General features: G+C 40.4%; 1 protein-coding gene across 1 annotated transcript; it reads left to right on the forward strand.

Moving 5' to 3' along the window:
* The first annotated feature begins 14,486 nt into the window (after window positions 1-14,486).
* Window positions 14,487-26,317, forward strand: LOC118370229 (zinc finger protein 184-like). Its single transcript, XM_035755142.2, has 2 exons — window positions 14,487-14,925; window positions 23,496-26,317. The coding sequence occupies exons 1-2, from the start codon at window positions 14,643-14,645 to the stop codon at window positions 24,437-24,439; spliced, it is 1,227 nt and encodes a 408-aa protein (XP_035611035.1). The 5' UTR covers window positions 14,487-14,642; the 3' UTR covers window positions 24,440-26,317.
* Window positions 26,318-27,193: the final 876 nt, after the last annotated feature.

The following is a 27,193-nucleotide window of genomic DNA, read 5'->3' on the forward strand; positions in this document are numbered from 1 at the left end:
TCACCACAGCTAAAGGGTTTCTCTCCTGTGTTAGTCAGTTTATGCTTCTTTAGCGAGTCCTTAAATTGAACCTTTTCCCAGTCACCACAGCTAAATGGTTTTACTCCCATGTAAGTCAGATTATACATGTTTAGGGGCTGCTTGCGATCGAAGCTCTTCCCACAGTCACCACAGCTAAATGGTTTCTCTCTTGTGTGATTCAGTTGATGCATGGTTAGGTGTCCCTTCTGTTTGAAGCTCTCCTGTGAAGTTTCTCTCCTGTGTGAGTCTCAACATGTTCGGTTAGGTTACTCTTGAGACTGAAGCTTTTCCCGCAGTCACCAGAACTAAATGATTTCTCCCCTGTGGGAGTCTGTATATGTTGGGTTAGGTTCCCCCTGCGATTAAAGCTCTTCCCACAGTCACCACAGCTAAATGTTTTCTCTCCTGTGTGAATCATCATGTGCTTGGAAATATCTACTTGGAAAGTCTTGCCACAAAAAGGGCAGGGGCAGGTTTTCCCATTGTGACACAGTCTGACATGGGCCTTAAGTTTACAGGTCGACTTGTAGCATTCACTGGGTTTCTTCTTGGCGAGAGTCACATGCATCTGCAGGTCAGATTTTAGAGCAAAGGTTTCACCACAGACACAGCAGCGGAGAGCTTTTATAGCTGTGGTGCTGGGTTTGGATCTTTGTTTCTTAAATGGTGGGTTGTGATCCAATGGTGGGCTGGGATCTAATGTTGGGCTGCTGTCAAGTCCTATTGGGTCGCTGCTTTCGGCTGTGCTGTGGCTGGATGCATTGTTTTGATTATTTGGAGGGTCACCGGAAATGCTGAGAGACCTCAGCGGAGTCACAGTGCCAAAAGGTGTGAGATTCACTTGTTTAGGGTTCTGTTCTCCACAGTCTGGATTTGAGGAGGAATGAAGGACTGAAGTGGGTCCTCCTGATCACATTCACTTGTCACACAGGGAAGAGCGAATATGAATTCTTTGGTATTAAATAGTTATTGAAGCGGTTCTTCCTCCTGACTGGTCCCGACTTCCTCCTCTTTAATCTGTGTGGGCTCAGTGTTCTCCTGCCCCAGACTAAGTGTGATAAGTCACATTGTGTAGAAACACTGTGGTAAAACAAGCTTATATTTGGGGTTCTGATGGGGTACGACAGTTGAAGTAAGCTAATGAAGCATTATCTTAGGGTTAGTTATATTCTTCAAAAGTCAATGGGTATATACACTGTACAAAACATTAGGAATACTTTCGTAATATTGAGTTGCAGAACAGCCTCAATTCGTAAGGGCATGAACTCTACAAGATGTTGAAAGCATTCCACAGGAATGCTGGCCCATGTTGACTCCAATGCTTCCAACAGTTGTGTCAAGTTGGCTGGATGTCCTTTGGCTGGATGTCCACACGGAAAACTGTTGAGCGTGAAAAGCTCAGCAACGTTGCAGTTTGACACAAACCAGTGGAGCTGGCACCTACTACCTCATCCAAAGGCACTTAAAACGGGGTTGTCTTGCCTATTCACCATCAATGGCACACATACACAATCCATGTCTCAAATATCCTTCTTGAACCGGTCTCCTCCCCTTCATCTACACTGTATGAAGTGGATTTAACAAGTGACATCAATAAGGGATCATAACTTTCACCTGGATTCATCTGGTCAATATATGTCATGGAAAGGTGTATAATTTAGGTGTTCCTAATGTTTTGTACACTCTGTGTATAATTAAGGTGTTCCTAATGTTTTGTACACTCTGTGTATAATTAATTTAAAAGAAGAAAAAAATTACCAATCGCAGATTGCCCCGTTAAGACAATAGATTTGATTAGTCAACTGAAATTCCAATTAAATAATTTGAAAACCATAAGCTATTTTTTCAAAATTTGACTGTCAAGACATATGATTCACCTGTAAAACTAATGAGACAATATTTGGTTGCGACACACAGAAAGTGGACGAGGAAGCATGTTTGAATTAAAGCAATAAGGCACAAGAGGCAGTGCTATGTAATGAATACAGTCATAGGTAAATGGCGTTGTTCGGCCCGACGCGAAGCAGTCTGACTCGCATGCCTTATTGCTTTTATAAAACGATTACCAACATATTCGTCAGGTTGTCCATGTTACAGACGTGTGCGTGTCAGTCGCATTTTCATTTGTTTTAGCGTTTTCTATTGGCATTTACTTGGATATATCCATAATAAACGAAGAAAAACATTCGGGACGCTTCACTTTTGGGCACAGGAGAAATCACAGTTCAAGAGTGAAACATCTTTCCGATGTCAGACAGCAACGCAAATGCCGTGTTCACGTGCTATCAGAAACCCGGACCTCAGAGTTCAAACGGACACTTTTTTTGCAGAGAGCTTCCTATTAGTTGAATCTGTTACTTCCCAAGTGGGAAACTTATGCAGGGCTAGGCAACAGAAGGCTACCACACTAACTTGTATTCTACAATGAGTTAGTAAATCAGACATTTCAGAGTTTCCTAGTTCCGACTAGCACGCGAACGTGACATTATAGTAATCCCCGCTGTTACAAACCAAATAGTAGCTTAGAAGCAAGGAGAAATAATGTACAGGTTGAGATACATTCAAGAGATGATTCGGACAGCAAAATGAAGTGAACGCGCAGGGATTCAGATGGAACTGTTAGCAGGCAAAAGTGTGCCTGTGTCTGCGAATATAGCACGGCTTGGACCGCTGCTCATCCAATCAGTATCCAGGATCCATACAAACCATTTTACAAGTCCACATGAAAGACGCAGCTGGGTATGCAATGAAATGAAAAGTTGACGGGTCGGTAATTGTTTTTACCGGAAAACTAACCAACTAGTCAGATATCTAGGAAACACGTCAAAGAGGTTCATTTCTCTTTTTTAAACAATTAAACGGATATATCTCGTTATTTAAAAAAAATAGTAAGGTGGCCACTAACTGGGGACAATATTCCGATGGAAATAGGCTATCAAACATGCTAATTACAAACCGTTAGCTAAGATTTCTATGACACCATAATCACAAAACATGAGAGAGGTTTTTATTGACCCAAGTTTATAGAACAAACTCAATGTCGCAAAAAAATACACAGCTATAGGATACTTTTTTTTAAAGAACAATCTGTTCGACGGGTGGATTTTTCTTTTGTCTAACTTTATTGCGACAAATGATGATGGAAATGGCGTTTTTTCAAATAAATGATTGCCTAATAATAAGGTAATAAGGTCAAGTGACGTCACCACGTATCTAACTATACATTTGTAAATTATTGCGTTCTATCCATGCTCGCTTTTGTAGCTACCGGAGACATGGAGCAGATACACTACATGGCCAAAAGTATTTGGACACATGTTCGTCGAACATCTTATTCCAAAATCATGGGCATTAATGGAGTTGGTTCCCCCTTTTTATGCTATAACACCCTCCACTCTTCAGGGAAGGCTTTCCACTAGATGTTGGAACATTGCTGCGGGGACTTGCTTCCATTCAGCCACAAGAGCATTAGTGAGGTCTGGAACTGATTTTGGGCGATTAGGCCTGGCTCGCAGTTGGCGTTCCAATTCATCCCAAAGGTGTTTGATGGGGTTAATGTCAGGGCTCTGTGCAGGCTAGTCAAGTTATTCCACTTCGATCTCGACAAACCATTTCTGTATGGACCTTGCTTTGTGCCCGGAGGCATTGTCTTGCTGAAACAGGAAAGGGCCTTCCCCAAACTGTTTCCATTAAGTTGGAAGCACATAATCGTCTAGAATGTCAGAATAGAATGAATGCTGTACCGTTAAGATTTCCCTTCACTCGAACTAGGGCTTAGCTCAAACCATGAAAAACAGTCCCAGACCATTATTCCTCCTCCACCAAACTTTACATTGGAGTTGCTAGTGTTCTCCTGGCATTCGACAAACCCAGATTTGTCCGTTGGACTGCCAGATGGTGAAGCGTGATTCATCACTCCAGAGAACGCGTTTCTACTGCTCTGGAGTCCAATGGCAGTGAGCTTTACACCACTCCTACCGATGCTTGGCATTGCACATGGTGATCTTAGGCTTGTGTGTGGCTGTTCAACCATGGAAACCTATTTCATGAAGCTCCCGATGAATAGTTATTGTGCTGATGTTGCTTCCAGAGGCAGTTTGGAACTTGGTCAGTGAGTGTTGCAACCAAGGACAGAATTGTTACGGGTTATGCGCTTCAGCAGTTCCATTCTGTGAGCTTGTGTGGCCTACCACTTTGTGGCTAAGCCGTTGCTTAGACGTTTCCACTTCACAATAACAGCACTTACAGTTGACAGTACACCTGTCAGCAATTTGAAGGGGTGTCCACAGCAATTTGTCAGCAATTTGAAGGGGTGTCCACATACTTTTTATACATTGTGTAGGTGGGAGGACATACAGGCTGTAGCAAATGTAAGCCACTAATGCGCAATTTGCCTAAATGGATAATGGAAACACTTTAACCACATTTTTATTTCGACATTCTAGCTTTTTGAGAACTTTTTGTGTGTGACTTCATTACTCCAGCTGTTTTTAATCGACACAAGACAGTTCAATGGAAACGCTCCTAAGCATGCAATTGTCAGGTGGATTTTTCTTTTGTCAAACATTCTTTATTGCGACAAATGGAAACTGAATTATTCAAATAAATTATGATTGCAGAAGGTATGCAGAGCACGTGATGTCATCACGTAAAAATAAATCTCAACTGCACATTTAATTCTAAATGCCTATTGCTTGCTAAATATATTTTTTTCAACTATAAAATGTATATGTTTCTTTGCCTGACAAGGCATATCCTGACTTTCAAGAATGCCTGAATTGTTCTGCCTTGCTTTTCGGGTTAGCTGGATGGAAGTTTCACCACCGCATGTATGGACCGTGGTGATACGTTGCAACATGCAAATGATTACATCATGGCAGATATTAGTTCATTATATCCATGCTGGCTATTGCGGGTTACCGGAGACCCTATGAGACAGTTTATGCTTGATCTGAAAATGTTGTCGGAGGCGCCGTTTGGATGGTGTGAAGCAAACGCAGAGGCCAAATTGAGCTCTGTACCAAGTCTCCGTGCGCCTCGTGAAGAAGGTGATGTACGGGGTTGCAATCGTGGTGGAAATCACGTTGCCGAAATCCCGGAGCGCCCTGCTAGGGTGAAGGAGTTTGAAGTAGCACGGATCCGGGTTGTACGGCAAGTTTCCCCACGCAGAGGCGCAGGAAAGTGTTGAAGGAGCGAGTGGAGTTGAGGAAGCTATGGCGGTGGATGCCGATCAGCCAGTTGAGATTCAGAATCTCGTTCATCAGTTGAAGGATACAGACACATTGATTTGTTGCGCAAGTGATTTAATTGTACTGCCCAAACGAGCAAGAAGTCGGACATAATTGTATCTGCAAGGTTTTTGGATATTCAGGAATTACAGCTGAAACATTGCTGGGAATACTGACTGAACATGATTTACCCTCCCAGGCCCCTGATCCCGTGTAGGGGTGTGATTTGGATTGGACAATAACTGAAGGGATGGGGTGTTTTTATTTATCTATTTGTATTTTGTATGCTTTTTATTTGTCCTTTTGAGCAATGGATTAAAACATTTTTTTCCAGTTCACTACAGTTAGAGGCGGCATGCACATTAAGTTAGCGCGAACACCATTATATCCGAAAATAAGTCTTACTCAGTGGGTTTACTACATTTATTTTTTAATTCACAGTTCCTATCTGCTTACGCCTTTTAAGGGGTGACTCTCCCATAGGCACCAGTGCTATGGCAGCTGTGTCTGGTCTGCTTAGATCACAGACAGTATATGGACCAGAAAAAAAGGGAGTGGAATCGCTCGCTTCCTCTTCCATCTCTGAAATAACCTTTGGAGCGGGTTTGTTTTGTTTGTGACGACCATTATTTCCTCGAAGTAGCCATAGTCGCAGATTACCCAACTCTCAGTCCACTGAAAATGTCTCCACTACAGTTGCTGCGTGTGTTTTTAAATGGGCGTTTAATGGCTACTGCTGTCGAGATTTTCGGGGCAGTTGACAAAACAGCTACAGAGACTGCTACGGATCACACCTGAGATAAAATATTCGTATAGAAAAGAGCCCCGTATGGTCGCCACATTCAACACTAGCTATTTCCATTAGGATTTTTTTGTGTCGACATTTAACAAGTTTGCATTGAAAGTAGACGCGGCAATTGCCTGCTACGCTGCGTTTTCATTGAACTGTCTTGCAGATAAAAACGTCTGTGCGTCACACACAACTTTCGCCAAACCTGGGTCTTTTCTCAATTAGATTTTATCAACTCATCCGTCCTCATTTAGAAAATAGTCAAAGGTAATCCAAGAGAGGGAAAATGGGCAAAATTGACTGTAGAAGTCAGGGCATTCATGCTTATTGCGCTTCGTGGAGCAGTGCAGAGCTGTTGTGAAGGAAGTGAGTTTGTTTTCATACTCGACCTCCCGCCACCCAATCATGTCAATGGGGAGCTACACGAACATTGTTACGGGAATTCGGCAACGTGATTTCCGCCACCATTGCGACCCCGTACATCACCTTCTTCACTACATATATCTTCTGTCGGCTCACACTTGATACCTTACCATCACTTTTGCAATTAAGACACTGCAAACGTTTATTCACAACCGCTCTCACTGCATCTCTTATGAGTAGGCAGATTCTTTACTTCAAACATCAGTAGCACTAATTGACTTTCCGACATCTTTCCATCTACTACCAGTGGTGGAAAAGGTACCCACACAATTGTCATACTTAAGTAAAAGTAAATATAATTTCATAGCAAATGACTCAAATAATAGTGAATGTCTAAAAGTATTTCGTTTTAAATACACTTAAGTATCAAAAGTAAATGTAATTGCTAAAATATACTTAAGTAGAAAAAGTTCAAGTATAAATCATGTCAAAATTCATTATATTAAGAAAACTAGACGGCACTATTTTCTTGTTTTTGTAATTTATGGATAGCCAGGGGCACACTCCAACACTCAGACAATTTACAAATGAAACGTGTGTTTAGTGAGTCTGCCAGATCAGAGGCAGTGGGGATGACCAGGGATGTTCTCTTAAGTGCGCGAATGGAATATTTTCATCTCTTTCTAAGCATTCAAATGTAATGAGTACTTTTGGTTGTCAGGGTAAATGTATGGAGTAAAAAGTACATTATTCTATTTAGGAATATAGTGAAGTAAAAGTTGCCATAAATATAAATAGTACAGTAAAGTATAAATACCCTCCAAAACTACTTAATTAAAGTATGTTTACACCACTGTCTACTACAAGGTTTAGACGACCTGCTCCAATCATTCTGAAATCTGCTTCTTCAGATAACTAGTTCCAATGTCCAACGAGACTCCAGATAACAGTTTTTTTTATGGTGCTTTGCTCCGAAAACTCTCCACTTCCTGATAATGTACACAGACAGCCACAACGCCTTCCTTCTCCTTCTGCTCTTTCGAGAAACAGGAAATAGAAACATAACCACTCCCGGTCACTCTGACTAACTCCACCTTTCCTAATGCCTCGTTAATTTCGAACCCTTTTCCTTTTTTATTTATTTTTTGCCTAAAATGACATACCTAAATCTAACTGAAGCCCTGAAGCAAGGATATGCATATTCTTGATACCGTTTGAAAGGAAACACTTTGAAGTATGTGGAAATGTAAAAGGCATGTAGGAGATTATAACACATTAGATCTGGTAAAAGATCATACAAAGTAAAAACCAACCGTTTTTTTGTATTTCTTTTTGTACCATCTTAGAAATGCAAGAGAAAGGACATAATGACTTTTTCTAGCCCAGGCGCAATTTAAACTTTGTCCACTAGATGGCAGCACTGTATGTGTAAAGTTTTGGAGTAATTCAGTGGATTCAAATTAATCTCCCAAAAATAGATAATTGTTGATACAAGACAAAAAAAAACTGATGTAGAAGCCTACACGATAAATAACTTGCAATATTGGTAGTACACTGGGGCACCCAGAGGCAGACTTAGTGATTTGGAGGTTTGAGCCCCCCCACGCTGCCCCTCCCATATACTATAATGGGTTTTATATTAAGACGTAATTTAACTATAAAAATGTATTACCTTTTAATGTGCCATGAACACAACCTGTCATGATGTTTTCATCTGATTGTCAAGCAAATCGCTTCAAAAAAGTAGGTTACCTTTGTATGTTCATGCAAAATAATTACAGAATCCGCCAACTTTCCTTCAAATCGCATGTGGCTGAAACCATATCACTGGAGAAAGTATCCAAGCGGGCACAACAGTGCCCCTGTATCTTACTATATGTAACCCATGTATCTGATGCTGTCTGGCCCAAAAAAAGAGTACGACATGCCATACTTTTTGACCAGACAGCATCAGATACATTTGCTACACACACTGACGACGATGGCAGAATTATCAAAAGCACCTGTCTTTTTTCCCAAATGTCAATTTTTTTTTTCAAAATGCATCATATGTTACAATTTCAAATCAAATTGAGTTCAACTTTAAAAAGAATCAACAATTCAAAAATAAATAATCAATCAATCAACAATTACCAAAAAACAAATGCATTCGTTCAAATAACATGTAACAATCATCAGTGTCAGTCAGTCATGGTTGGTCTGGTGGAGTGGTTGACGGTGTGTTTGTGTCTTCGTGTGAGGGGTGGGGTGGGGTCTGAGCTGGAAGTTGCTGGATGAAGGTGGTAGTTGTAGGACGGTGCAGTGTCCGGGGTTTGTGCTAGTGTTGGGGCTGGTACCAGGAAACTTGGGTTGGTGTTGGGGCTAGGTTGGAGATCGTGCTGGAAAACCTTGGGTTGGTGCTGGGACTGTGGGCCTGGGAGAGAACAGGAACCGGGAGCTGGGTCAGGATCTGTAGACGGGAGGAAAGACAACCTGATGAGCAAGCAGACACACAAGGGTGTCCTAGACCCAGAGGTCAATGGTGGTGCTTCCTTGTGTTCTGCTTGCTCCGGGTGAAGGTGTGATGTTTTGTACCTCCTCCAAACCTCATCAGGTGGTCTGGTGCTGGGACTGGTGCTGGAAACCGGGATCTGGATTGGGTCTGGGACTGGTGCTGGGTCTGCAAAGGGGAGGAAGGACAACCTGAGGACCAAGCAGCCACGCAAGGGAGCCCTAGACCTGGAGGTCAATTGTTGCACTCCCCTGTGGTCCGCTTGCTCCGGGTGAAGGTTTGGTGTTTGGTCCCTCCTTCACACCTCGTCTGGTGCTGGGACTGGCCAATAGAATCTGGATTGGTGCTGGGAATGGTGATGGATCTGCAGAGGGGACGAAGGACAACTTGCGGAGCAAGCAGGCAAACAATGTTTGTTCCATGGTGTGTTGTTGTTAGACTCTGATGTTCCTTGTCTCCCACAGGGCCTGCTTGATGGTGTGGATGATCCTACGCTAATATGCTAAATATACATAGCTTCTCTCAAACTAAGTTAAGACAAGGGATTGGTCAAAAGATGTCGGAGTCAGATGTTATGTGTCAATTTAAACCGCTGTAACTCCACTCCACAGTCATCTATGAACTTGAAACTTGTCATCACTGTCATGGACATACACAGAATTTGTTACTGATATATATAAAAAACAAGGAAACACGTAACGCTAATGCTCAAAATAATTTCCTCATGAACCATACTTCAGATTCACTCCAAATGTTGTCCTGAGACTCATTATATCCATCTTTAATGGGTTTGAAAAACAATTGTTGCTACATTCAAGTAGTCAGTTTGACTCCAGATTTGATTTTATAAAGACTCAATGAATTCACATCTTATGACTTTGAGAATGATTCCTTGTTGCATTCAAAGTCAGCCACACTACACCACTAGATGGGACCATATCACACCAGGGCTATAAGAACCGATGGACATGGGGCCATGAAATTTGGCATATAAACCTTATGTATATTTCATTAGAACCAACCTTAGGTGGCACCAGACCAGTTGGTGGCACTATAGATGTCATTTGCATCAGTGGCACCATAGGATACTAGAGCAATAACTATTGATGAAATTGACTTTGTCTCATGCAAATTAATGTTAGATTGAAATTATGCAGATGAATAGTGTGACATATCTTGATTAGTATATCTGTATAATCACATTTTGTTGCCATAGATGTTCTAAGTGATTTAAGTCAAAACTAACTTTGCAACTGCACCCACTGGGTACAGACGTCAGTTCAATGTCTAGTTTGATTTACATTTGGTTGAGTTGTCAACTAACGTGAAATCAACAAATAATGTCATTGGATTTACATTAAAGGTTATGTAAAAAAAAAATGCAAATATAATCCGTTTTCTGTGTTGATTCAACATCATCACATTTAATTTTTGATGTTGAAACAAAGTTGATTCAACCAGTTTTTGCCCAGTGGGCAGTGTAGATTTTTGCCTTGTGTTGTAAGTCAGGAGTTCCCAAACCTTTTCACTCAGGCCCCTCTTCCAGGACTGGGAAACACACCCATACCATGATGCAGCCACCAACATGCTTGAAAATAAGGAGGCAGTTACTCAGTGACGTGTTTTGATGGATTTTCCCCAAACATAAGGCTTTGCATTTAGGACAAAAAGTTGATTCCTTTGCCCTGTTTTCTTGCAGTATAACTTTAGTGCCTTGTTGCATAGAGGATGCACGTTTTTAAATATAGATTTTGTATTCTTCTTTTCACTGTCATTTAGGTCATTATTGTGGAATAAGTATAATGTTGTTGATCCATCCTCAGTTTCTCCCATCACAGCCATTGAACTCTGTAGCTGTTTTAAAACGACCAGTGGCCCCATGGTGACATCCCTGAGCAGTTTCCTTCCTGTCCTGCAGCTCAGTTCAGAAGGACGACTGCATCTTTGTTTTGTTTGGATGGTTTAATGCATCGTTCACAGCATAATTATTAACTTGACCATGCTTAATGAGATATTCAATGTCTAATTTGTTAATGTTACCCATCTACCAATCATTGCCCTTCTTTTAGGCTTTATGAGCTCCCTGGTCTTTGTAGTTGAATCTGTTCTCGAAATTCAATACTTGACTGAGGTACCTTACAGATGTTATATGTATGGGGGTGACAGAGGAAGGGGTAGTCATTCAAAAATCATGTCAATCTCTATTATTTCACACAGAATGAGTCCATGTCACTTAATATGTGACCAAATTGTACACCTGAGCTAATTGCCTAAACAAAGGTGAATACTTATGCAATTACCATATTTGAGTTATTTCATTTTTATTAATTTGGAAACATTTGTAGAATTTTCTTTTCACTTTGACATTATGGACTATATGTTGTGTAGATCAATGACCAAATAAATCACTATTAAATCCATTTAAATCCCACTTTGTAACACAACAGAATGTGAAATTACTGTAAAACCAGGGTCCAGTCTACTGACTAGAGTTCCTAAAATACATAAAGGGATGAGGATCCTGCACCAGAGAGAAGCTGAGTGAAGTCCCAGGTCAGTTCTTCTCTATGGGCTTTCATCAAGCAGGAGCATCACTGTCTATTATGTACCTTTTTCCTGATAAATGATCATTTAGGGATTCCCTTTTGTGAGACTTCACATTGGTATGAAACAGATGCATTCAACTACATATCATCTATAAAATACTAAAGGTACGAAAACAAACATATTTATCTGGTGTCTATAACTCCCTGTCATAGTGATTTGCTGTTGGCAAAATAATGATATGCGTCTCTGATTTGGTGGATTATTTGTGCTTTTCCAGAGGAGGAAGTAGAGGCTGAGGCTGTTGAAGAGGTGGCAGCAGAACCTAAAGCTATAGGTATATTGACGCTTCACGGTGAATGATGTAAAGTCACAACTATCACCGATACTGGTTCTACTATTTCTGATTTGTGGTACATGCTGCAATACATGGCCACACAATGAAAGACACATGTATGTTGGATCTGTCAACAGGTAGGGGGAAAAAACACCAAAGACTAAATAAACGTTCATATTTTACATTATCAGATCAAACGTTGTACTTCAGCAAGGTCATACTCCTGCCTATATCAACGCCTTGGTATTAAGATAAACACATTTTTTTGTATTTGATCTTGGTCTTTACAGAACCATGCAGGTTCTGCCCTGACGGTGGTTCAGATACCAGTTCAAGTGTTTCATGTTTGTGAAAACACAACTCAATGGTGAAGGAGGTTTCTGATGAACTCCATCAACGGAGTTGAACTGAGAACAGGCTTTGTGGAATTCAGCTGTGACTACATTGATTCTCCCAAGGTCAAAACTTGTGTAGTCTAAAGTTGTGGGAACGTTTGTTGTTAGCTGGGTATTTCATTCAGATTCAATTGGCACATGCATTTGTGCTGAGTTGCCATCTTCGAGCACCAGCATTGAGCAAACAGTTGGTGGTTGTATTTGATTAACGTTTATTGAAAAAGTATGGATTCCAGGAAACAAAGAACTACAGAGGACAAATATAGGTACAAGGCAAGCTTTTCAGAATTTACATTTTTTAAATGTTTTGACCTTAGGCTAATCAATGTAGTCGGAGCGGAATTCCACAAAGCCTGGTCTCTGCTCATTTCCATTGTTGGAGTTCATCAGAAACTTCATTCAACATGGAGGGGACAATTTAAGCTTCCCAATTTAATTAGTGTCTGAGTTTGATGTGAATTTATTAATATGATAGTACATTGTAGACTTAAAAAAAAGATATATATATTTTTTTAATGTATTTACTGATAGCTACTATGAGGGTGCTCAACCTTTTTTTATGTGTGTGTGTGTGTGTGTGTGTGTGTGTGTGTGTGTGTGTGTGTGTGTGTGTGTGTGTGTGTGTGTGTGTGTGTGTCCTCTTCTAAGGATTGTTACCTGCAACAGATAACAAGAACAGCCAACAGAGCCACCGCCCTTGATCGCTGGATTCAACCTCCAGCTGAGAGAAAGGGTCCCCCGACAACGTGACGTGAGCAGAACCTTTTTGGTCCCAGAATTTTTCACTCGGGTCACATGGTCCGGAAAAACACTTGGGCCTAAGCAAAAATGGTTCTGATACTTTACTCAAGCAGCTAGGCATGATATCAGATCTGTTAGTGGAAAGGGACAGCAGTGCAGCTGTATGTAGCGTAGTGGTTAAGAACAGACAGTTAAGAGCGTTTGGCCGCTAACGGCAACTGAAAGGTCGCTGGCTCGAAACCCTGAGCTGACTAAGTGGGAAAAAAACTGCCATTGTGCATTTGAGCAAGGCACTTAACCCTAATTCCTCCTGTAAGTCATCTGCTAAATTACTTCTTTCTTTTTTTTTTACTATATCAGCTGGTATAGCCAGAGCACTGCAACCAGCAACTACTTTATTTATTTAACCTTTACTTGCGTTCCCCATTAAAATGAATGGCAGGTAGCCTGGTCTCAGAACTGTATGACGGATTCAAATATGGCAGATTAAACTACTAAAATGACACATTTTCGTTTTTCCTTTTGTAGTGGGCCAGGGCTGGAGGAACCTCACACATGGCACACAATACCCATTCATTTGCGCATGTTAGACCATAAAATGCTTCACAACGTTGACTATCTTGTTAGCAACACACAATTCAGTGCATGAAGATTTCTCACTGCTTTGAACATTGGTCTTATTTTACTGCAAACAGTTACTTTAAATAAGTGTTCGCCAACAGGTTAAATGTGTTGTAATTTCTCTAAAAATGTATTTCTATGTACTGAAACTGGTATTATTGTGTAAGTAAAACATGTTTTTTTAAGTGTGTGTGTGTGTGTGTGTGTGTGTGTGTGTGTGTGTGTGTGTGTGTGTGTGTGTGTGTGTGTGTGTGTGTGTGTGTGTGTGTGTGTGTGTGTGTGTGTGTGTGTGTGTATATAAAAAAACATTGGATATGTTGCTTTTGGTTGACAGCATAAAATGGAATGAGAAAAGATTTAAGATGAGAACAGAAAGTCTGTAGAATCCTCCATTTATTTATTGAGCCTCAATTCACCTGTTTACTGAGACCTGTCTTAGGCTCGGCTAAGGCTCTGTTAAATACAGTAAAGGGTGTAGACTGGATATGGGGGTGTGTTTCGATGAGAAATTTTGCATGGAATGTTTTTACAGCCTTATTTGGATAAGAGAGTTTCCATTTCCAGTAAGAGATGGTGTACAAAAAAAGACTGACCATATTCTATATCTATGGTAAAAACAATAAGCATGTGTACTAGAAATGAACAATATTAATAACGTTTTTCTTAAGCTCTTGAGACTAATACAACTTCATAGTTTGTCTGAGGTTAAGATTACTCCAGTGCAGATCCTTTATTCAAGTTGATAACCAGTAACCATAATAAAAAACATTTTACTCAATTATTAAACAATGATTCTGCAAAACAATAGGATCAATTCCTACTGTCAGAGAATACACCAAATTCAATTAGTGCTCAAAGATTTGACTGAGTAATGCGCCTTCTAGTCTCCACGCGGTAGGTGGCGCTTTCTAACTATTTGTTTATCTAAAATCTGACCGGATGTGCTCCCAAGAAAGAACACATTTATCAAAGATGGCGAAACATTGATAACAAGAAGCCATATGTTCTTTAAAAATATGACTATTTCGTGAATTAGCTGCTGCAAAAAAACGTTTAGAATCCAAATAGATTAAGTAATTGTGACCGGTAAAAAAAAAAACAAGAGCTTAAAATGTCTGAGACGAGTGTTTTGCATCAAAGGATAAGCTCCGTCATGGACATTCTAGCCTCCGCTGCCGTGACAGAGATTTGCAAATTAGTAGAGGATTGTTGTGGAGCGTTAAGTGTAGAAGTCTCTCAAAGCAAAGAGCAAATCAAAATGCTAGAGAAGCAACTCAGCCTGACCGAGTCGAGGTACATGTCGGTGAGTGGCAAAGGAGATCAGACGCTTGTTACCAGTGGTTCATCGAGAACCAACAGTCCTTCCGGCAATTCCCCCGCGGCTGATGATGAAGGTGGGCTATCGATTTGTAACTGTCTTTAGGGTTGCCAGGTTGTTAAACGGGTGGGCCTAATCCTGAATGCTGATTGGTTAAAACCGCATTCCAGCCGTTGTCTATTTAAGCAATAAGGCCTGAGGGGTGTGGTATATGGCTAATATACCACGTGTAAGGGCTGTTTCTTGAACGACTCAACCCGGAGTGCCTGGATACAGCCCATAGCCATGGTATATTGGCCATACACCACAAACCCCTGAGGTGCCTTATTGCTATTATAAACTGGTTACCAAGGCAATTCGAGCAGTAACAATACATATTTTGTCATACATCAGACCTATACCACAGGTATCACGGCTGTCAGCCAATCAGCATTCAGGGCTCAAATCACCCAGTTTATAATCCACAAATTGCCACAGGCATTTTAACGTCATAGATTTAGCCGATTTACTCTGTTCCATCTGACTGTGTTATCCACTGTCTCATCAGCCCAGCCAGGCAATTTATAAACTTGGATCTCCACTATAAAAAGCATCTAGACATTCTCACATTTATTTTAGACTAACATTTTGTTTTCAACAGTGGAGATTTGTATATACCTTGCTGTCTGTCTCGAGACATTTGCAAAATAGTTTCAATATTTACATTTCGATCTCCTGCTGTCCCATAGTAATGAACGTGTCGGGACGAGACAGACAGACAGGCCGTGTTTCTCAGCCAATTGAAATCGTGAACCAACTGGCATCATTTTTATGGATATATATCAAATGAAAAAATATAAAACGAAACGAAGTTCAGCTAGTTGGCAGTCTTTTCAGCTTCAGTTTGAAGTGATTGTGTTTTCTGTGTTGTTGGCTATCTTCTCTGATCAAGTGTCCTGACAAGTGAGCACATTTTCTATGCCAGGCAAATTGCGCCTCATTAGTTCGCTATGGATGTATCCAAATAAATGTCACTAGAAAACAGCTTAAACAAATGCAAATGCGGCTACGTTGCTGTTAATCTGGCTGCACTTTTTGACGTGACTGTAAATTAGCCTTAGTTGGCTAGCTAGAAAGTAAGGGATAAGAACATACACAATGAAACATTTAGAACAAACAACTGGGTCACGTCCATAGATACAGAACAAAAAGACTGATTGACTGGGTCGTGTCTCCAGCAACCGAACCAATAGAACGAACAACCGCCCCCGGCTTGGGAAGCAACCCTAGATTTGTGTCGTCGGGACTATATCTTGTGGAAAGATGAAATAGTATGAATACATGTATTTTCATTAAAATGTTATTTTGATATGTCAATAACCCCTTGTATAAAAGTGATAATGCCCTCGTAGCTGGTGTTTGGAGGATATATTGGCACGGTTTGCAACACCCCGTGCCGATATATTCTCCAAACACCGGCTTCTCAGGCATTATCACTTAAATGACTACTTAAAATCAGCCAAAAAGGCCTGAAAACTAGCTCCAGCAGCAAGAGAGGAGTTACCACCTTAATCCAATAGGTGGCTCCATAACATGCTGACTAGACCGGACACGTCGCAACTTAAATGTAGAAATCAATGTTATTCAAATGCACCCACACTTTCTCGCGCGCGCCAATGAGCGTCTGGGACACCAAGGGCTAAAAGTCCTGCCTCTCCCATCGCGCTGAAAGTCCTGCCTCTCCCATCTCCTCATTGGTTTATAGTAGCAGGGACCCACGTGCCATCTCCTCATTGGTTATACCCACGTGGGTGACTGAAAGACAAACTGTTTTGCCGGTAGTTGTGGTAATACAATGAAAGTTAAATGCGATCACCATATAAGTTAAACGATGAAAAAGCCTGGAAGGAGGAGAGATGACTAGAAACGATTCGGTTGGTCGTTTTTTTGTCGCAGTAGAGGTCCTTGTGCATTTCAGGTAAAATAACAACTCAATGTTTATATCCCAGGGCAAATTAGCTAGCAACAGCAAGCTAGCTAAATAGGACAAATTAGCTAGCAAGTGCAAGCTAACTAGCTAAATTGCCATACATGTTTAATGATTTCCGACCTGTCCCCAAATTAATGTCATTGGTTCAGAGTTTGTTTTGATATTTTAACCTGCGTGTCGTAATCGTGTTTGGTGTGTGGGGGGCAAAATAAATTTAAGTGTTAATCCAACTGTTTTACCTTGTTCTCTCCATTTCTCCCTTTGTTATTGGTTCATGATAGTGAATGGTTAAAACGTATGTTGTTTTTTCTGAACATTCTTGTAAAATGGTATTGCTCTAAAATAATCATATTTTCTACTGGAGTATAGAAATCCAAACGCGCCAACAGTTTGCTTTTTGTCTTGTTTTATGAAAAGAAAACACATTTTTTGCTGCAGACTTCCATCCCTCTGAACAGTCAGTAATGGAGTTAATAGGAACCTCTGTCCTCCCCTCTGCTCCGTTGTGCACAGCTCTCTCTCTCTCTCTCCTCTGGCTTTCTGGCCAATGCTAGCTAGGTTGCGACATCGAGATTTAACTTTTTTCATCACCATCCCAGAATCGTCCCAAACTGAAGATCAACTGTCCCAAATTTAAAATCCTTTTTTTTTTCTTCATATGACGACATGGGTGTACTGTACTCTAGGACCAAGGTCATTCACAATGATTTAATAGGCTGTCATGACTTTACTTTCATTAATCTGATGACTTCTATTTATCTAATCAACTATGTTTAATTGTTACCCGATTTTAAATTCATCATGTAACAATTAACTCATTAGGATTTGGGGCACCACGAGAGCGGTTGTTTAAAGACTTGCCATCGCCTGAATTAAACTCTAAAGGTCTTTACCTATCACATCCATAAAACGGTCAACGTATTAATCATAACCTCATATCATTCTGAACAGTCGTAACCTACATCTGCGAAAAAAACAGCCTTACTTATGATTCAGTACGGCACAAATTGGTTTATTTATTTACTAACTAACTAAATGGTAACACAGGATAAACATACACACTTAATACATTAAAACAGGTCCCTAGCAGTCTGACGCAATATGGCGGCTTGTTACAAAGGAGATGGGGAGGGTGAGAGAGGGGGACAGAGACATAATACTTTGGAACATTTAGAAACTACTCTCACAGTTATCATATGCACATATGCACACGAACCGCTGCCCATTTTGGAGTAAGAAATCACAAATGCTCTGACATGATAATTCACATATCCCAACTTCACCTAGGTAGAGAGGGACTCCGCTTAAAAAAACAAAAGGACGCTCCTCACTTTCTCTCCATTAACCACTCAATTTGCCCGACCTGCATCATCCACTCCAGGGATATTCTTCTATTCTTTAACGTCAACTCCCCATGACACGCCCAATATTACCCCCTTAATCTGAGTTTTCACATTGATGGGCGCCCTGCTCAAATCGGATGAGCCAAAACATGTGCTCTTTCTGCTCCGCAGACGTACAAGAAATCAAAACTAGCCCACTTCTCCTGATCCTCACTGCTTTAACTTTACCTAATACCTTTCCCGCCAGTTAAATCTAATCAAATGTTATGTGACATGCTCCAAATACTACTACTACTAGTACTACTACTACAGTGAAAGGCTTACTTACAGGCCCTTAACCAACAATGCAGTTTTAGGAAAATACAAAAAAAAGATAAGAATAACAAATGATGAAAAAGTAGCAGTAAATAATAATAGCGGGGTTACCGGTGTCGAGGTAATTATGCACATGTAGGTAGAGTTATTAAAGGAGCTATGCATAGATAATAACAGAGTTGCAGGTGGGGTCTGGGTAGCCATTTGACTAGCTGTTTGGAGTCTAATGTAATCTCTTCTCTGTTGACGTTGAGACTGGTGTTTTGCAGGTACTATCTAATGAAGTTGCCAGTTGAGGACTTGTGAGGTGTCTGTTTCTCAAACTAGACACTCTAATGTACTTGTCCTCTTGCTCAGTTGTGCACCGGGGCCTCCCACTCTTTCTATTCTGGTTAGAGACAGTTTTTCGCTGTTCTGTGAAGGGAGTAGTACACAGTGTTGTATGAGATCTTCAGTTTCTTGGCAATTTCATGCATGGAATAGCCTTAATTTCTTGCATGGAATAGCCTTCATTTCTCAGAACAAGAATAGACTGCCGAGTTTCAGAAGAAAGGTTTTTGTTTCTGGCCATTTTGAGCCTGTAATCGAACCCACAAATGCTGATGCTCCAGATACTCAACTAGTCTAAAGGCCAGTTTTATTGCTTCTTTAATCAGGACAACAGTTTTCAGCTGTGCTAACATAATTGATAAAGGGTTTTCTAATGATCAATTAGCCTTTTAAAATTATAAACTTGGATTAGCTAACACAACGTGCCATTGGAACACAGGAGTGATGGTTGCTGTTAATGGGCTTCTGTACGCCTAGATATTCCATAAAAAAATCTGCTGTTTCCAGCTACAATAGTAATTTACAACATAGTAACGTAAAACATTAACAATGTATACAATTTTCTGTTATTTAATACAAAAATGTGCTTTTCTTTCAAAAACAAGGAAATAATAAGAAATGTTTGAATTTTTAAAATAATTTTCATTGGGTTGGCAGATAAAAGCATTTCTATCAAAAGCAATCACTTTTGCATTTGAAAACACAGAATCCTACTCAAACACGCTTACCCGGGCCAGATTAGTTAAATCCCCTCACCAGTCAAGAAATGGTCAAGTCAGGGGTCGCCTTCCCCTGCTCAGTCCTTGCATGCATCATCCAATGGCTGTGTGTCACGTCAACAACGTGTCATCGACTGACAGATTGCTATAACATATGATGTGGTTAGATAATACTGTAAAATACCTATCTAGGTGTTGTAAGATCTGGCAGGCCTCTCACTCACACACAGCACTGTTTTCCTAATTATCCGAACTGACAAAATCAAGAAGATTGAAATACTGCTCGTTTTTAAAAGATGTTGTCAGTAGGCTAGCTAACGCTATAGCAGGTCAAAATCAATGGGTTGATTTAGTATTAGCTAAGTTCAAAGTTCCCCCATAGAAGCCGCTCCACCTAGGTGCATTTCTGTGGGCCTAATTCAGATAATGCATGTCCAGCAAGATGTCCAACGCTTCAACCCAAACCTTCTCCACCCTCTCTCCCTACCAGCAAAATGTTAGTCGCATCTCGCTCAAACTAGCTTGCCTGCTCCATAGAAAGCTGCTCTATCCTCACTGTTGGGGAAGTAATTTAATGAGCTAAATGTGAGAGGAAAATAGTCTTTTACAGGTTAAAAAAAGAACAATATGAATGGTAATTTTTTGGTTTGAACCGGTTCAGAACTTTATTTTGCTGGGAGGAACAGTGGAACGGATCGAAAGAATGGTGGTTCTGTTCAGAACAAAACGATTGGAAAATTGTGGTTCCAACCCGTGGTTGGGATAGTTAGGAGTTTGTTTTCTGAGCCATATCTCGCGCCGGCTGTCCTGATTGTGGCATAGCACTGTTCTGACTAGAGCGGGGATTCTTATGGCTAGCAAGCTCCCACTGGTCAGCCACACTAGAACTGTGAAATGAGCAACATTAAGAGTAGTGGAGTCAAATGTTCGCCTCCAAATTAAAAGTCCTGTATTGAAAACGATGCAAATGGACACAAATGTGCCGAACAATGTTGGAATGTCTTTACATAATTTCAACAAAAGACTTATTTATTTGACAACAAACATTAAAAAATCTGTTAATCTCACTCTGGATGCATTGGACTGCATGATTGCATAGGGGGACATACACTGTACTAGTGCCTCCTCTCATACAGAGGTGTTGCAGGTGCAGGCCCGTATGAGCTGTTGCAGGTGCAGGCCCGTATGTGCTGTTGCAGGTGCAGGCCCGTCTGTGCTGTTACAGGTACAGGCCCGTACGAGCTGCTGCCCTTCAGCTGCAGACCACTTACTGCAAGCTACCTCCATATAGCCTGAATACACGCCAGGGTAGTGGGTTCGATCCCCGGGACCACCCATACGTAGAATGTATGCACACATGACTGTAAGTCGCTTTGGATAAAAGCGTCTGCTAAATGGCATATATTATTATTATTATATATTACTAGTAATGGGGGGGATGATACAATTACACAAGTACATTATTTTAACCCAGAGTCTCTGGTGGCACAGCTGGCGCTGCAGTACAGCGCCCTTAACCACTGCGCCACCCGGGAGGCCTCTATTGCAATATTGTTGCGACAGTTGGCTCTACCAGGTCCAGTATTTTTCCTTCATAGCTTGTTCTCCATCTTTTTTCAGCACTTTTATTTCCTTGACTGATCCAAACTTGTTTTCTCATGGCTGTCTCGTCCCTCTGCAGCAGACATATGGTGAGCAATATGTTTGGACGGTAATAGTCACAGTATTAAATCGCAGTACATATAGGATCGTGAGAATTTAATTACATATCGTATCGGCACCTGAGTATCATGATCGTATCGTGAGGTCCTTGGCAATTCCCAGCCCTACTAACTTACCTAGCCAAATGCCACACCCACTAGTATTTCTTCTCCACGATGAGTCAGGATTTGCTTTGGTCCCAGAAAACCAATGGGTTGGGCCAGATGGGGCCTACAAAAATGATGAATCACAACATTGGCTTTGATTCTCTGATTGGTTGGAGACTATCCAGTCACTGATGAATGAGTTTTATACAACGCCCCCTCGTTTTAACATTAGCACAAACACATTTTAGGATGTCTGTTTTAGAGGTCGACCGATTAATTAGGGACAATTTAAGTTTTCATAACAATCGGAAATCTGTGTTTTTGGACACTGATTTGGCCGATTATTTTTTTTACACCTTTATTTAATCTGTATTTAACTAGGCAAGTCAGTTAAAACCTCTCTGGGATATGTGGGACAGTAGTGTCCCACCGGGCCAAAAGCCAGTGAAAATGCAGAGTGCCAAATTCAAATAAATTACTATAAAAATCAAACTTTCATGAAATCACACATGCAAGATACCAAATTAAAGCTACACGTGTTGTGAATCCAGCCAACATGTCAGATTTCAAAAAGGCTTTTCGGCAAAAGCAAACAATGCTATTATCTGAGGATACCACCATAGTAAAGAAAGAGAGAGAAGCATATTTCAACCCTGCAGGCGCGACACAAAACACAGAAATAAAAATATAATTAATGCCTTACCTTTGACTAGCTTCTTTTGGTGGCACTCCAATATGTCCCATAAACATCACAAATGGTCCTTTTGTTCGATTAATTCCGTCAATATACATCAAAATGTCAATTTATTTGGCGTGTTTGATCCAGAAAAACAGTTTTCTCCACGAAACGTGACCGCAACGTGACTACAAAATATCTCAAAAGTTACCTGTAAACTTGCCAAAACATTTCAAACTACTTTTGTAATACAACTTTTTTTTTTTTTTTGACTCATGTTAAAAGGAACCACCAGCTTTCATATGTTCTTAGCAAGGAACTTAAACATTAGCTTTCTTACATGGCACATATTGCCCTTTTACTTTCTTTTCCAACACTTTGTTTTTGCATTATTTAAACCAAATTGAACATGTTTCATTATTGGAGGCTACATTGATTTTATTGATGTATTATAGTAAGTTAAAATAAGTGTTCATTCAGTATTGTTATTGTCATTATTACAAATAAGTAAAAAGCAAATAAGTAAAATCATCCGATTTATCGGCTTTTTTGGTCATCCAATAATCGGTATCGGCGTTGAAAAATCACAATCGGTCGACCTCTAGTCTGTTTCAGAATGTGTGGAGCTGTCAATAAATCAGTGGAATTAAATTCAGGTTTGAGACATCAGGCAAACCTCCCTCCACAGACATTTCCAGTCAAATATCAGGTTTGATTGGGTGTTTGCGCTTTGTCCGGCTCTAGGATTCTAACTCTACAATCAATAGTGCAGGTTTCATATAGTGAGAGAAATTAAGTAATTTGCAGTCAATATTAATCATTTTAAATGTGAATATAATAAACAATGTAAAATCAATGTTTATTAAGTACATCCTCTGTAGACGTTCTCTCGTGGACAGACTATGTAAACATAAATGATACTGTAGATGTGTCTAACGAGCAGGAATAGTTCCGGTGCTTCGATTTTTCCTGTTTTTTTGTGTGTTTTTTTTTACAAATCACGATTTCACAGTTGGATAGCATCTTTAGAATTTCGGGAGGGGACTTTTGGCCCATAACTTGCAAATAGAGAGGGTGGAGCTCCTCGTTCTTGTTCCGCTCCTTGTTCTAGTGTCTCTTCTCTTAAGAACTTAATCGAGCAGCTGACCAATTACGCAAAACTTGAGGTCTGTGTTAACAGAGATTACTGAAGACAGTCGCTCGCTGTACTACCCTTGTGTTTTTTTTATGGATCATTATTGTTGTTTAGACCAGTAATGAGCTATGCCCCCTCTATTATAATAATTAGAGCCAGATTGCGGCTGTTGGTGAAAATGATTGGCCCAAACAGTTTGCGTACATAATAGTCAATCAACAACAGCGCAGATGAGTGCGAAATCCTGAACATAGTATAGGATATCTTAGACCCCATTTATCTTATGTCGGATCATCAGTACCTAGCTCATCAGCTTATAAATTCTAACTACTCTTTTCTCCTTCCCTTCAGATTTCCAGCACTTCATTGTCTCTGAAGTGGAGTTTCCCCCTGAGCAGCAGCATTATAAGCAGGATTGGAGCCCCAGTCTGGGGCAATATAATTGGAATCCCATACAGATTAAAGAGGAAGACGAGGAATTCAGCGTCATTCAGGAGGAGGAAGACTCTGTATTCACTCCTGCCTGGGTGAAAAGTGACTATGATCAGTACCCAACTCAGTCCTCACAAACCCAAAGTGAAGAATACAAAGACACAATGGCCTCAACTGAAGACAAAACAGAACCGAAGGAAGACTATTCCTCAGAGCCAACCAGTGACTCTCATCCCCAGTCCAAATTGAAGAAGACATGGACAGAAAAAGGACAAAGCTCGAATGGTGGAAAATCCATGGATCTGAAATCTCCAGTGCAAAGAAGTCGCACAGAAGATAAATCATTTTTCTGTAGTGATTGTGGTGAATGTTTCACTCAGATGGGAACACTGGATTCTCATATGAGGACCCACACACGGGAGAAGTTGTATCACTGTCAAGATTGTGACAAAGTATTCACTCGGCTTGACCGCTTCAAATTGCATAGGAAGGCCCACACAGGAGAGAAACCGCATCGCTGTGGTGAATGTGGCAAATGTTTTTCTCAAGTTGGATATCTGAACTATCACATAAAGACTCACACAGGGGAGAAACCGCATCGCTGCCATGATTGTGGCAAATGTTTTTTTCGAGTTGGTGAGCTGACACTTCATAGGAGGATTCACACAGGCGAGAAACCACATCGCTGCCTGGTCTGTGGCAAATATTTTGCTCGTCCTAGTAATTTGAGTAGTCACATTAGGATTCACACAGGGGAGAAATCTTATAGCTGTCATCATTGTGGCAAATATTTTCGTCATAAAGGTAATCTGACAACGCATATGAGGATTCACACGAGGGAAATCACATCATTGTCGCTATAGTAGCAGATCTTTCAGAACTGGCGTTAGTCACATGAGTTCATATGAGGATAATCACATGAGCGATAAACTATATTGCTGTCAGGATTGTTGTAAATATTTCACTAATTGTTTGAATTGGCTGGGACGTCGGAAAGGAGAGACCACATTACTGCCACGACTAGAAAATATTTCACGACTGCCTTTTTTTGACATTGTGTATGAGACATTCACACAGGAGGAATCTTACAAGCGTCTGTCAAATGCTTAAGTGCCGAAAGTGCATTGAATTGTCTTCAGAATACACACTGAGAAGAAACAATATAGGCTAAGTGATGATTGCTTCAAAACAAAGGCTTAAGCAGACACATGGAGAGAATGCACAGGAACATGACTGTGCCCTGTGTAGGGAAGGGCATCAGACAGACAAGTTACTATTGTTCATAGTTTTTAACTTGATTATATTAGTCTCGTTTTATAACTTTCCATGTGAACCCTGCCAGGCAATCACTGCACAACATCTGTCAAATAATTGGTCCAACGATAGTGATACAATTATCTTGATCTGATGAAATCCACGTTGATGCAAGCTGTAACTGAGTCTCGCTCAAACGGTCACTTAAACTGGTCCTATTGAATCCAGTAGGGACCATTAGATTCCAGTTCAGCCCACTAGACACCAGTGGCCATTCTCTACCTGAACAACCCTAGAGAATTGATACATTGTTTATGTACGCATGTATAATACCTACTTCGGTGTGTAGTTATTGTGTGTTTAGCCCCCTATTGAGTACTGTCTTCCTTGTAAATCATGATAAAACATTATGGAAAAGTTATGTAATGATTTATTGAAAAGAGTGGGAGCCCTGTTAAAAAAAAAAATTAAAATCAGAATTACTTCGAGGTCCATGTGTTTTATAACTAGTATAAAATATGTTGATAATACAATCATTCTAGCCTTTATTATTAATTTGACAGTTTCACGTGACATGACTAACTTTGAAATATTTACACTTGACCCGGAAGTGCTTCGTTACTCCTGTTGGCTTCACGGGTGACAGAACATAACACAAGCTAGCCATTGGCATTATCTGAAAAATGTCTAAATTGGAGTTGTTGAGAGTGATTTTTAACCAGGTGCTAGTGATCGCTGCAAGGTTATTATAGTTTTGTGATTGAATATTCATTTTTTATTTTGATTGGACATATTTAGTTTTTAGACTTGATTTGCTAGTTTTTATTTTGTTTGTTTTGATAGAAATGTTTATTTCGTTTTTATATTTAGTAGCCTGTGTGGGAGGCCAGGAGACATTTGTTGTTTTAGGATGTCACTTCTGGGCGCTGTAATATATAAGTTGATGGGCCTGGACCATAGACATAACATCTCTGTGTCACGATGGCATCTGTGAGAGAATGGGCAGTGCCGTTGAGGCCATCTCATCTAAAAAGTCAATTTTCTTCTTCATGAGTAAAATTCATAGGGTGATTATTCCTAATGACCTGGCATCAGGACTCCAACTGGATCATCAGGAAGGAACAGACAATGAATTGGGACGTTAATTAAATCAAAATGGTGAAAGTCCTCAAAAACACTGCCCAGGCTTTTAGCCAGTAGAGACGACTCCATGCAACTTGACGGCTGGGACATTGGTTTGGTTTCAATTATAAAACAATCCGAATGTGACTTGGATTTAAAGGATAAGCCCCTGGTGAAATAACTCTTTCCAAAGTTTACACCAATCCAATGCCTTTTTAACTTTAGTAGTAGTTTGTTAGAATAATTAAGTTCCTTAACCTGACAGAGAGGAAAAAACAAATGAAGGTCATGGTACATTTGACATGCTATGTTTATGTAATATTAAACATGTTCAGTACATTCGGAAAGTATTCAGACCCCTTGATTTTTTTCCACATTTCACTACATTACAGCCTTATTCTAAAATGGATTAAACCCCCCCCCATCAATCTACACACAATACCCTATAGTGACGAAGCAAAAACAGGTTAACACTTTTGCGAATTATTAAAAGTAAAAAACTATCACATTTACATAAGTATTCAGATCCTTTACTCAGTACTTTGTTGAAACACCTTTTGGCAGCGATTACAGTCTCGAGTCTTTAGGTATGACGCTACAAGCTTGGCATATCTGTTTTTGGGGAGTTTTCTCCCATTCTTCTCTGCAGATCCTCTCAAGCTCTGTCAGGTTGGATGGGGAGTGTTGCTGCACAGCTATTTTCAGGTCTCTCCAGAGATGTTCGATCGAGTTCAAGTCCTGGCTCTGGTTGGGCCACTCAAGAACATTCAGAGACTCTTCCTGAAGCCACTCCTGTGTTGTCTTGGATGTGTGCTTAGGGTTGTTTTCCTGTTGGAAGGTAAACCTACTCCCCAGTTTGAGGTCCTGAGTGCTCTGGAGCAGGTTTTCATCAAAGATCTCTGTACTTTGCTCCGTTCATCTTTCCCTCGATCCTGACTAGTCTCCCAGTCCCTGCCGCTGAAAAACATCACCACAGCATGATGCTCCCGCCGTATTTCTAAAAGAAAATCCAGCTCTCTCCCTTTCAATAACCACTCAGCGTGAAAGTAAAAAGTTTAATTCTCTGATCCAGTGGAAACATCATAAAATAGGCCTACCTGATTACTTCTGGTTCCTCGTGCAAATAACCTACAGCTTGATCTGCATGGGAAACTTAGGGACCAGATTATTTTTTACAATGTTGCATGGAACTTCAGGCTGGACCCAAGTTAGTAGTTTAAACAACATTTCAAGTTCGTTGC

The sequence above is a fragment of the Oncorhynchus keta genome, chromosome 37 (assembly GCF_023373465.1).
Source record: "Oncorhynchus keta strain PuntledgeMale-10-30-2019 chromosome 37, Oket_V2, whole genome shotgun sequence".
In the NCBI taxonomy this organism is placed as follows: domain Eukaryota; kingdom Metazoa; phylum Chordata; class Actinopteri; order Salmoniformes; family Salmonidae; genus Oncorhynchus; species Oncorhynchus keta.

Coding starts and splice junctions, on each gene's coding strand:
- LOC118370229 (XM_035755142.2), top strand. CDS start 14,643: ATGTCTGAGACGAGTGTTTTGCATCAAAGGATAAGCTCCGTCATGGAC. Junction 14,926..23,495: donor CCCCGCGGCTGATGATGAAG/GTGGGCTATCGA, acceptor CCTTCCCTTCAG/ATTTCCAGCACTTCATTGTC.